The sequence below is a fragment of the Otolemur garnettii genome, unplaced genomic scaffold (assembly GCF_000181295.1).
Source record: "Otolemur garnettii isolate 467f Iridium unplaced genomic scaffold, OtoGar3 scaffold00034, whole genome shotgun sequence".
Lineage (NCBI taxonomy): Eukaryota > Metazoa > Chordata > Mammalia > Primates > Galagidae > Otolemur > Otolemur garnettii.
The window spans coordinates 8,833,411-8,846,331 of NW_003852429.1; the positions used below are offsets into that span (position 1 = coordinate 8,833,411).

The following is a 12,921-nucleotide window of genomic DNA, read 5'->3' on the forward strand; positions in this document are numbered from 1 at the left end:
GGCACTCTTCCAAGGGCTATAAAGTGAGACTCTGTCTCAAAAAAAACAAAAAAAGAAACTAATACTTAAGAATTGATATGCTCTAGAAATTTCATCACAACATTCTGAGCTGAACTGTTCATAGCTATGGCTCTGTGGTCTTTCCTCATGTGCGGTCACCACTGCCAGTCTCCATTCTCAAACAGCAAAGCTGAATGCAGTAGCTCCCAAGCAACTTTTGTGTGTTTTGTAACTTTTTAATTTTTAAAAAATTAATCTTAACTAAATTTTAATCAGTTCAGAGTAATTTAATGTCTTAGCCTTATTTATTCTCAAGCATTTTAAATTATTTTTTGAGGCAGAGTCTTCCTATGTTGCCCTCAGTAGAGTGCTATGGCGTCACAGCTCACAGCAACCTCCAACTCTTGGGCTTAAGCGATTCTCTTGCCTCGTCCTCCCAAGTAGCTGGGACTACAGGTGCCCACCTCAACACCCAGCTATTTTTTTGTTGCAGGTGTTAAGTTGGCCCGGGTCAGGTTCAAACCTGCCACCTTCGGTCCATGTGGCTGGCGCCATAACCACTGTGCTACAGGCACCTAGCCTCAAGCATTTTAAGTTACTTCATGTTACACATTTTAGACATTTTCATTTCGGCTCAGCACAATAACAAAATTTCTACCAGTTTATAATAATTTGTAATAAATGGAAAAACTCAGATTTTCATTGTCTTCTTTTCCCTAGCTTTTTCAGCCCCCCTCCTCCATTGCCATCTTTCTGTCCTGTCCTAATTGGAAAAAGAATAGTATCAGTATTTATAAGCTTTTAATATTTCTACTTGAGTCTCTTTTCTGTGATTTTTAGTGGTTTTATATCTTTTCAAATTTTTGGGGGGTAATTTCAAAATCCTCTGTTTTTAATTGCCTTTTCCAGATAGTTGCTGATAATGAGTTTCTTTACTTGCAGTGTCACCGTAGAGCAGTGGTTCTCAACCTTCCTAATGCCGTGGCTGCCGTAGAGCATATGGGCTAGTGACACTTCTGCCTCACTCCTGCTCCTGTCTAGTCCTCCCTGCAATGTCTTAGCATGTAGTCAGAGTGAATCTGCTCAAAAAGAAATCAGATCATCCCAGTCCTGAGCACAGCCTTCCAGGGGCTTCTCCTTCCCTCATTGTGAAAGTCAGAGTCTTTACAGTGGCCCCGCGTTACCTCAGAGCTTGCTCCACTGGCCACCTTTCTGCTCCTCAGACACCATACGCTCCCCCTTCAGAGCCTTCATGCTCATTGTCCCCTCTGCTTAGAGTGTTCATCCTTCAGACATACGCACAACTTGCTGGCTCCCGTACCTCCTTCAGAGCTTTACTGAAATGTGATCTTCCCTTTGAAAGCTTCCCAACCATCCCCCATAAAATTATATCCTGTCTTACACACACGTTCATACTTACTGCGTTTTTTTCTCTTTAGCACGTACTACTGTCTAATGTACTCTAGTTTTTCTCACTTACTTTAGTTTGCCTTCCCAATGAGAACATGTACTCAGGAGAATGGGGATTTTTCTGTTAATACTCACTGTAGTATCTCTGGTGTTTTAAACATTGCCCAATCGATACTCCATAAATATTTGTTGAATGAATTAATAAGTTAGTTATTGATATACCAGACTTGTTTATACATTGCTGGGTTCACAATAAGTAATAGAGGCACCCAAGGACTCCCCTGTTCAACCTGCCACCCAAAAAGTGAGCCAAGGACAGAGCAGAAAATAGAATGCAGGCCTGAGAGGCTGAGGTTCCCTGTGGGTCAGTGCTGCTTTCAAGTTTAACCAATTGGAAGGCTAACCCTTGGGTCAGTAGCAAGGAGCTGAACCTCAGTCTCCTGAAGTCATCCTGAATTACTGATTCTCAAAGAGGGGCCAGAATGGTTCTAGATTAGTGAGTGCCTCCTGTTTTTGACAGAATCAAATGGAAATCCTCTGAAAGAAAGTCTACCACAGTTAGATTCCCAGGACTCCTCCAGTTTAAGAGTAATAAAATACGAGCTATTAGAAATTTACAGCAGTTTACAATAAACAACTGATAACAGTACTCCAAAGGTTTCAAGTACTGGAATTACAAAATCTATGAAAAGATAGCAGCTGATGAGAAAGTAAGAATTATGGATAAGGGAAATACAATATATTCCAAGCAGAATAAATAAAAAGAAATCCACATCTAGATCATTTGTGGCAGAACTATAGAACCTTAGAGAAAGAAGATGATGTTAGAATCACCCAGAAGAAAAAAAGACTATGGCTCGGCGCCTGTGGCTCAAGTGGCTGAGGCGCCAGCCACATACACCTAAGGTGGCAGGTTTGAATCCCCAGCCCAGGCCCGCCAAACAACAATGACGGCTGCAACCAAAAAATAGCCGGGCGTTGTCGCGGGCGCCTGTGGTCCCAGCTACTTGGGAGGCTGAGGCAGGAGACTCGCTTGAGCCCAGGAGTTGGAGGTTGCTGTGAGCTGAAATGCCACGGCACGCTACCCAGGGGGACAGCTTGAGGCTCTGTCTCAAAAAAAAAAAAAAAAAAAACTTACCTGACTGAAAGTGGGAGCTCAGAGATGAAATGTTATTAGATTGGTGGGAGAAATTAACTGTCTATATAAAATTGTGTACTCAGAGAAGGTGTCTCTCAATGATGAAAGTGAAATAACCCTTTACAAGTGCATAAAAACAGACTGCAGGCATTCTTTGACTTGAAGACTTTTGTAGATGTTTTAGCAGAAGATAGCCTTGGTTCTGTGTGTAGGTTCTGCCTGCGGGACCAGGGCTGTGTGGTAGAGGCAGGGCTGCTGGAGTAAAACATTTTCTGTGGGTAATAGTGAGTCTAAATTTGGAAGTTAACAAAGGTATATCATTAGAGAAAAAGCAGAAGCCGGGCCTGATGGCCTGTGCCTATATTCTCAGCCACTAGAAAGTCAAAAAGACAAATATCAAACAGGGAAAAATATTAAAATCCTAAAATTATCAAGAAAACAGGCCATAGCCTAGTAAGAAACTGAGCAAAGTATATGAAGAGAGAGTCCATAAAAAAGAAAACACAATGGTGCTTACCTATTATGTAAAAAGATGGTGACATCATTTGTAATGAGGAACACAAGTTAAAACTGCATGCCGAACTGTTTGCTCACCTGGTAACACTGGCAGAAATTAAAGTGTTAGAGGTGAGCCTGTGGGGATAGAGAATGAGCACTTCAATGCATAACCTATGAGAACGTAAAGGGGTGTGACCCATGAGAAGCAAATGGCTTTGGAGAGATAGAAGCTGGAGAGAATTCAGTGTACAACCCCAGGTTTCTGGTCTAAGCTGCCTGGTTGGTCAAAAGGATCCCTCTGGCTGCTGTATTGAGGATCAGCTGAATGGGGCACAGGCAGGAACAGACTTGTTCAGTGTATTTTGCAGTAGCCAGGTAAAATGTGATGGCTTGAACCAGGGGGTGGTGGGCATCCTGTGGATATTTTTCAGTGAGAGAGCTACAGGATCTGTTAAAGGGTTGTGTGTGAGGTCTGCAAAGAAGGGAAGAATCATGGGTGACTCCGGTTTTGGGGGACTAAGCAGCTGGAAGGATTGAGTTTTTATCTGCTGGGGAGAGTCTGTAGGAAGAGTAGATTTCAGTGGGGAGAGAGAACATTTATCAGTTGTGGATAGTTTTGGTCAGGATGTCTGTTAACCCAGTAGAGCTGTTAATTGGGTACTTTGTATGTCTGGAGATTAGGGGTGCAGTTTGAGCTGATGATGCTAACTTACCATGTTTACAGTCAGGCCTACTATACTAGCAAAGCATAATACCATTTGCTTATTCTAGAGATTAATAAATGCATATTGAAAAGGTTAGTATGTAATTAAAAATTAGGCTGTCAAGTTGGATCACAAAATTTGACTTAGAGTAGAAGTAGGTTGGAATGACATTGCCATTGTAAAGTTTTTCTAGGAGACCTAATGCACAAAAGTCTTCTAAAAAACAGCTCAGGAAAGCCATAGGAGCTCTCCAGGGCAAGCTCTGTTCTTCACAATTAAAATATTATTAACATTTGTAAGTTTTAAAAAATGGTTTTTCTATACCAGCACATTCAACAGTGAATAAGCCATCTGGCTGTCTTGATAATGCATTGTGACTATTGAATTGATTTTATTCTTTTTTTAGGAGGATGCCCAGGAAGAATTTGGCTGGAAACTAGTTCATGGTGATATATTCCGTCCTCCAAGAAAAGGGATGCTGCTGTCAGTCTTTCTAGGATCTGGAACACAGATTTTAATTATGACTTTTGTGACACTATGTAAGTATTCAGGAAAATTCAAAAGTAGAGAATACCTTTTCTAAATACCGTAATTACTTGAAAACCGGTTTTCTTAAGTGGGCAACTAGGTAAGACTGTCTCTAAGAGGTTTTTTGTTTTTTTTTTTTTTTTTTTTTGCTTTCAAAATCTGGACACTTTGACCTTAAGCGACTAGGGGAAGTGTTACCTACACCTAAAGACTCATGCTTGGTCTACTCCTTCAGCTCTCTGGAGACCAAGCCCTGGTTGTGGCAGCACTGGGGTGGAGGCGAGGAGGTCCTTAGAGACCATCTGCATCTGAGTCTGGGTGGCCTGGAACCAGGGTGACGCAGGTTGACTCTTCTGTCCAGCCCTCATGGGAAAGAACAGTCTGGTCAGGACTCCTGGACGTTCTTGGCTTCTGCTGATGGGGGAGAGAAGGGGAAAGGGTAGGGCAAGAAGCTCTCTGTAGGTCTTTCTCATCCAGGGAGGGGACTAGCAGCGTTTAGGAAACATCTTCTACACAAAAAGTGTCTCTTCTTTGTGCCACTTGAACATCTTCAGAAGTTTTATTATGTAAGTTTTTGTCAGGATGATCTGTTTTGTTTTAAATCAGTGTTCCTTAGAGGTATTGATCAACCATAGGGATGGTCCTGAGACTACTCTCCAGGGATACATTAATTCCACAGCAGATGCCTCACTATAAGAGGAAAAAAAGTTCATAAATAGAATTTGATATATTTTATGTTTATTTCCTGTATTTTCCTTTACTGATGTCTACTGCTGATAAGAGGTAGCAAATTAATATTAATGGAAGAATTCAGAAATGAATTATTAAAAGGCTGGCTGGTCATTTAATAATTTTTGAGTGAACATTTGTTGTTATGTTTGATAGCATGTTAAATATGTAATACTGGTCGTGCCTATGGCTCAAGGAGTAGGGTACCAGCCCCATGTGCCAGAGGTGGTGGGTTCAAATCCAGCCCTGGCCGAAAACTGCAACAAAAAGAAAAAAATAAATAAATAAATATGTAATACTGTAGTTGTGTAATGTTAGTAAAATTGTTCCACATTTTTATGATAAAATTAACTGTATAAATGCTTTGCAAAGAGCATTATTACTTCCAAAGGTCTGGCACCTGTGTTTGGTAACCACTGATTCATACCTTCTGGCTCAGTTTAAAGAACATTTTGTTTTAATCTATTAATTGAAGGAGATACAGCTTTGGTAGATAGTGCTCAGATTTGTAAGTATATCATACTGAAAGGGGGGTCAGGAGAGGTTTCATGAAAGGTGGTGTGAAGGCAGTAGATGCCAGAGAGCCACAGTGGACTTAGAGCAGGATGGATACTTGAAGATAAATTTCTGCTTTAAAATTGTGTCAGGAGCTACTTTCTGTCACTGTCTCATTTTTGTTGGGGTCAGCAAGAGTGTGAACTCCTAAAGAAGAGAAGTTTTGGAGAGCCTAGGAGAGATGTAGAAATGGTTTTCCTTAAGCCCTCGAATATGAACTTCCTACTTAAGGGCAGTCCATTTCTCAGGTGGGAGAGAAACATTTATTATCTTTCATGTTTTAGTTTTTGTTTGCCTGGGGTTTTTGTCAGCTGCCAACCGAGAAGCGCTAATGACATGTGATGTGGTCCTCTGGGTGTTGCTGGGCACTCTTGCAGGCAGCTTTACCACCAGATTCTATAAGTGTAAGTTTTCATCTTGAATGAAATCTGGATTTGGGGCTCGGTGCCTGTGGCTTAAGTGGCTAAGGTGCCAGCCACATACACCTAAGGTGGCGGGTTCGAATCCCCAGCCTGGGCCCGCCAAACAATGATGGCTGCAACCAAAAAAAATGGCCAGGCGTTGTGGCAGGCGCCTGTGGTCCCAGCTACTTGGGAGACTGAGGTAGGAGACTCCCTTGAGCCCAGGAGTTGGAGGTTGCTGTGAGCGTGATGCCATGGCACTCTACCCAGGGAGATAGCTTGAGGCTCCGTCTCAAAAAAAAAAAAAAAAAAGAAAGAAATCCGGATTTGGTAAAGCTCCCTGATCTGTTTCCCTGCTGATAACGACTGTGGTGCCAGTCAGAGGTGTGCAGACCTGGTTGCATATGTGTGCTTTTGTGTATACTTTGGGGGAAACAGTGGAGATTTTCTTGCTGCTAGGACCAAAACTTCCTGCTTGAAACTCTTCTTGGCAGTATCTTACTAGCTTTGAGATCCTGGGCCCCAGCTTAAAGCTGGGAATTTCTATAAGATAGCATTTTTATTGTCATCAGTAGGAAGGGTTATATAGGGAAGAACAAAGCTACGGTAACCAACTGAATAAGGGTTGGGGCCAGAGTTTCCCCAGTCATTGACCGGGCCCTTTAGTAATTTGTTTTTGAGAGATATGGTACTATAAAATCACACTCCCCACCCCCAATTTGTTCTTTTTTTTTTTTTTTGAGACAGAGCCTCAAGCTGTCCCCCTGGGTAGAGTGCTATGGCATCACAGTTCATAGCAACCTCCAACTCCTGACCTCAAGCAAGTCTCCTGCCTCCACCTCTCAAGTAGGTGGGACCACAGGCGACTGCCACAACGCCTGGCCATTTTTTGGTTGCAGCCATCATTGTTGTTTGGTGGGCCCGGGCTGGATTCGAACCTGCCACCTTAGGTGTATGTGGCTGGTGCCTTAGCCACTTGAGCCACAGGCACAGAGCCACCCTGGTTTGGTCTTGATTAGATTGTCTTATCTCTTATGTTTGAGTATTGTAAGGGTTGCCCAACCCCCAGAGACCCAGTTTTTGGTTTTTTTGCTGAAATAAAATCAGAACGATTTCATAGTGGGAATATTTTTTATGTTTGTTCTAAAAGTTGTATTTGGGGGTAGCGCCTCTGGCCCAGTGGGTAGGGCACCGACCCCATATACCGAGAGGGGTGGTGGGTTCAAACCTGGCCCTGGCTGAACTGCAACAAAAATAATAGCTGGGTGTTGTAGCAGGTGCCTGTAGTCTCAGCTACTTGAGGGGCTGAGGCAAGAGGATTGCCTATGCCCAGGAGTTGGAGGTTGCTGTGAGTGGTGTGACACCATGGCACTCTACCAAGGGTGATAAGTGAGATTCTGTCTCTACAAAAAAACAAAAACAGAAAAAAAAAAAAAACAATAAAAGTTGTACTTGAATCTAGGAAATGCTAAGTGCTCTCTTAAGCATCCAGACAGCCTCCTTGATCAAGGGAAAGATGCAGTCTTACGGAATCTAACTAAAGAAGCTTCCGAAGTGGAGTTTGCCTCATGTGTGATCAGTCACCGTGATGCAGCACATCATGTATTACTAAGATTCAGTGTGGCTGCGGGGTAGGGTTGCGCTTGTTTTTTCATGAAGTTATATTTGCTGTCTTGTTTACAGCGTGAGAAGGTTCCGTTATTTCACAACAAAGCAAATGGGGTAATAACATTTATTATCTTTCATGTTTCAGTTTTTGCTTGTCTGGGATTTTTGTCACCTGCCAACCGAGGAGCGCTAATGACATGTGCTGTGGTCCTCTGGGTGCTGCTGGGCACCCCTGCAGGCTACGTTGCTGCCAGATTCTATAAGTGTAAGTAAGAGCCCCCTGGCAGGCAGGTCAGGAATCAGCTGCTGCAGTGGTGGGTCTGAATGGGGCATCTCACAGGCTGCTGTGTAAACAGCGTGTCTTCTAGGGGTCTGTCCCTAGTTGAAAGGGTCCTGGCTGGTGATTTCTTTAGTGATGTGAATGATTATCCCAAGGCTTATTTGCTGAAAAATGCTTAGGCAGTGAAATAAGCAAATGAGGTACCATTTACCTTATCCTTTCTCACTGCTTTTACTTTATGCTTTGGTTTAACAGGTTAGGTTGAATAGCTTAGATTTGCTGCACTTATAATGGCATATACAGAGTAATAAAGGGAAAAAGTATACAAATCTCAGTATCCCTTTTCTTCCATATAAGAAGCCATACTTAGGTTGTTTTAAATAGCAATTTAATTATAAAAATAAACTGTATACTAAGGCCTCACTATTTTAGAGAGCCCCAAAGTAAGTTACTTTTGTAATATCATTGATATCAGAGTAATATCTTGTCTTCCAGAAGGAAAATAAAGTTAATGCAGAAATGAATCAGGGCCATAGCTTAAGGCTGAGATGTGACCAGGTGACTTAGAAAGCAACTTGGCAGAGTCAATGAGCGTCAAAGTTGACCTGCTTAGGAATGGTGAAGCCTGTCTGAGACTTACAGTAATTACATGGGCAACGGGCATTTAGGTGGGGATGGGTAGTCTCATCCCACTGGCAGACACAATTCTCTTCTGAGTATGCGGATCCTGTCTGTGTGTTGAGATGTGTTTTAATATCTGTGAATTTTGTTAAGTTCTAGTTTTTCATGGATCCTTTATTAAAGGGCAAAGGATTAGGTGGTCTTATATATATTTAATACATATGAAATGCCACACTGCCCCTTTCTCCAGATTTCAGCCACCCTGACTTTCTGGCAATTCCCTCCTGCCTTCCACTCTCCATGCCTGTATTTGCCCCAGACCTCCTGTTCGGGCATCTCCAAGCTTCAGGTCTCTCAGGCTGGCCATCAGGCAGAATATTACTACAAGGTGCTGCCACATGGCCCCATCACAGAAATAGTTCATTTTATGGAGTCATTTCTAATGTTAAAAAAAAATTGTTTTAATTTTGATTTGTGTTAAACCCAGAATTAATCATTTTACAGGTCTCTTCATTGGTAACACTATGAATCAAATCATACATATGTAATTTTATGTGTACGTATTTTCTTTTAGGGCAAGTGGCACGTAGACTTGCTTATAAACTATGTTAGACAAATGTGACAACCACTCCACTAAAACAAGTTGCTTATGAACTATGTTAAAACTTTTAAAAATCAAAGCTGTTCTCAGATCTCAACCAATTTTTCCTCCAACTTTTTAAACTAGGAGCAAAGGAATACTTACCTTTTTTACTCTAGATACTTCAGTATTTGATTTTCTTTTTAATGAAAAAAAATTGGAGAGGAGCATAGGAAAGTAAAAAAATTCTAAGTAAATATGTTGTGGCAAATGGCCATAATCCTTCTATTTTTAGTTGCCTGATCTCACACACCTATTTTCCAGTTCCTCCCAGAAGCCACAGTACTGGAGGAACCCTGAAGAGTCAGGTTACCACAGTGAAGGTTTCAGTGTGCTGCATGTCGGGCTTGAGGGTTCCATGTTTTATAGCAAATTCTAAACCTGACTGCAAGGTAAACAAGAATCCCTCGTGTGCTCTTTCTGTATCCAGGCCCACTGATGGATACTGGCTTAGGAGTTAAGGGTTTGTTTTGCTTTGAGATTAAAAAACAAAATAAGAATCAAGAACAGGTTTGGATGACTATCTTTTGACGTTAAACTTATTTTTTGCTAAATCAAAACTCTCTAGAGCAGTGGTTCTCAACCTTCCTGATGCCGCAGCCCTTTAATACAGTTCCTGTGGGTCGCGACCCACGGGTTGAGAACTGCTGCTCTAGAGTATGACTTATCCAGGGCAGCCCCATGCTGTATGTCTCCGATTTAGAACATTTGTTAAGGGAATGGCATATCATATTCATCAGAACTGTTTTTTAGGAAACAGTACTGTCTCTGATAATTTGGCACTACCAGACTTGGAATATTTATATTTGGTTTTCTTAAAGAAAAAGTATGTATTTATACCACCTTTGTTTTCTTCCATAGCCTTTGGAGGTGAGAAGTGGAAAACAAATGTTTTATTGACATCATTTCTTTGTCCTGGGTAAGTGAATTTTTCAGTAATTATTAATGTGATTATATTACAGTCCTCCAAACTCAGTCCTATAAGTCTTTAATCCTGTGTGTAAATCATGTACTTAAGAAAACAAATTTAGGGGCTTGGCGCCTGTTGCTCAAGTGGCTAAGGCGCCCACCACATACACCTAAGGTGGCGGGTTCGAATCCAGCCCAGGCCCGCCAAATAATAATAATGCCTGCAACCAAAAAGTAGCCGGGCGTTGTGGCGGGCGCCTATGGTCCCAGCTACTTGGGAGGCTGAGGCAGGAGACTGGCTTGAGCCCAGGAGTTGGAGGTTGCTGTGAGCAGTGAAGCCATGGCACTCTACCCAGGGGGACAGGTTGAGGCTCTGTCTCAAAAAAAAAAAAAGAAAACAAATTTAGGCCTGTGTGATTGCTCACACGTATAATCCAAGCACTTGGGAGGCTGAGGCAGGTAGATTGCTTGAGTGCACAAGTTCGAGACCAGCCTAAGCAAGAGCGAGAGCCCATCTCAAAAAAAAAATAGCAGGGCATTGTAGCAGGTGCCTGTAGTTCCAGCTACTTGGGAGGCTGAGGCAAGAGAATCACTTAAGCCTGAGAGTTTGAGGTTGCTGTGAGCTATGACGCCACAGTACTCTATCAAGTGTGACAAAGTAAGAGTCTGTCTCACAAAAAAAATAAATAAACCAGATTTAGTAACAGGAAATATAATGCCATAATTTTATATAATTAAACACTTGCATATAATTATTACAGCAGATGCAATAAATTGATAATATTGAACATTGTTTCCAGGTTTTAAAAACATGGAGAGAAAAATTTGATTTTTAATTCAAAGCCAACATCATTTAATGATAATAAAAGTATTAGAGATGTTTCCCACTGAGTAAGCCACTTATGGTTACTTATTTAGGTTCTACTCACAATAAGGCAGGAAACAGAAAGGAAGAAGAACTCATTCCAAAATGGTAGATTCTATATTAATTTTAGGTGACATGATTTGTATACAAAGAATACCAACAAATTTTAACCGTAAAACTTACAGAATTAAAAGATTTTGCCAGCCAGGTGCAGTGCCTTCTGCTTATAATCATAGCACCCAGGCCAAGGTGGGCAGATTGCTTGAGCTCAGGAGTTCGAGACCAGCCTGAGTGAGAGTGAGATCCTGTCTCTAAAAATACTCAGGTGTTGTTGTTGCGGGGTGGGGCCTGTAATCCCAGCTACTCAGAAGGCCGAGACAAGAGAATTGCTTGAGCCCAAGAGTCTGAGGTTGCTGTGAGCTGAGATGCCATGGCAATCTACTGAGAGTGACAAAGTGAGACTCTGTCTCAAGTAAATAAATAAAAGATTTGACAAAATCAACTAATATTCCAAGATCCGAAATACTACCAATAACAGATTACATGTTTCAATGGTAGTGGCAGTTGTGTGGGACGAGGACTCTTTGCAGAAAACCTACAAAGTACATTAAATAACCTCTCAAAGTATGCATGGCCCATATGACAAGTCTAGAAGATTATTAACTAGTAGAGACACAAATTCTTCACCTTGTTACTTGATGGAAGATCAAGTATTGCAAAGGTGTTTGGGGCTCCATGGCTGCTGGGATGGAGAATACATACACAGACCATATATACATGCAGGGTGGATGTGGCATCACAAGCCAGAGGAGCTGTCTATCAGAGAGATGCTGCTGGGATAACTGGTTATCTTTGTGAAGGGAGAAAGGCCTGTTCTTACCTCATACACACAAGATCGGTTCCTGGTAAAGTAAAATTTAAAATTTAACAGATATCAAATATTAGATGAAAAAACCAGTATAGAAGAGTATCTTCGTGGTTCCAGGTTAAGAAAAGCTTTCTTTTCTTAAAGTACATGAAGGATAAAGAAAAACATCGATGCATTTAAAAACTGTGTGGGGTGAGAAGTGATTATTGCGTGGTTATTTTTAGCTATGTTTTTAAAAATGTACTCAGAAGAAAAACTGAAAGGAAATTAGCTACACGTGTTCAGACGTTTGGGTTCAGAACAAGCCACAGACTGGGAGAACAAGACATCTCTCAAGGAAGTAGTAACTGCTGCTCACATGTCTGACATGGTAAGACACGCAGCTCAAGTGAAAAGTGAACAGTGAGTGTTCCAGCATGCCATGGAGGGCACAACCCCAAAAGCCAAAAAGCATAAGGTGCTCACCACAATTTTGGGGAGGAAATGAGTTAAACAAGAAAATAAGTTAAAACAACAAATTTAACAATTCTAAATATATTGAAAATAGGTAAAGAACTAACTTTCCTAAGCTGCTAGTATGAGTTTAAGTCAGGCAAAACTCTGAGCAGTCTGGCAGTTTCTAAGTAAAGTTTTAAATTCACATATCCTGTGACTCAGCAATTCCACTTTTTATTATCCTAGAAACAGAAGTTGTTATTATGTATTATTGTTATTTTATCATTTTGCTTGTAACCCCAGTTTTATCCAAAAGCCTGTTGTGTCTTTCAGGATTGTCTTTGCTGACTTCTTTATAATGAACCTGATCCTCTGGGGAGAAGGATCCTCAGCAGCTATTCCTTTTGGGACACTGGTTGCCATATTGGCCCTTTGGTTCTGCATATCCGTGCCTCTGACGTTTATTGGTGCATACTTTGGTTTTAAGAAGAATGTAAGTTTATAAGTGTTACCTTATTCACATAAATTTTAGATGTGGATATTGGCCTCTGTGAAAGATACAAACTTGTCCTGTAGGATCTAGATTACATAGAAAATTCTTAAAATTGTATTATTTAAGAATGTAAATTTCAGTTTTAAGTAAATGGAAACTAATGTAGATTAATTGGGAAAGAAATGCTGATATGAACTAATAAACTAATGAAAATAAATTTTGGACATTAAATATAAATT

At 41.1% G+C, this 12,921-nt stretch overlaps 1 protein-coding gene across 2 annotated transcripts in view; it reads left to right on the forward strand.

The window, feature by feature from the left end:
- Window positions 1-12,921, forward strand: part of TM9SF2 (transmembrane 9 superfamily member 2) — a 70,656-nt gene that overhangs the window by 43,581 nt on the left and 14,154 nt on the right. For both annotated transcript variants that reach the window (XM_003789598.3, XM_023513120.1), the window contains 4 exons: window positions 4,157-4,289; window positions 7,717-7,836; window positions 9,974-10,031; window positions 12,523-12,682. In XM_003789598.3, the coding sequence (XP_003789646.1) occupies window positions 4,157-4,289; window positions 7,717-7,836; window positions 9,974-10,031; window positions 12,523-12,682 (471 nt within the window). The remainder of the gene's footprint in view (window positions 1-4,156; window positions 4,290-7,716; window positions 7,837-9,973; window positions 10,032-12,522; window positions 12,683-12,921) is intronic.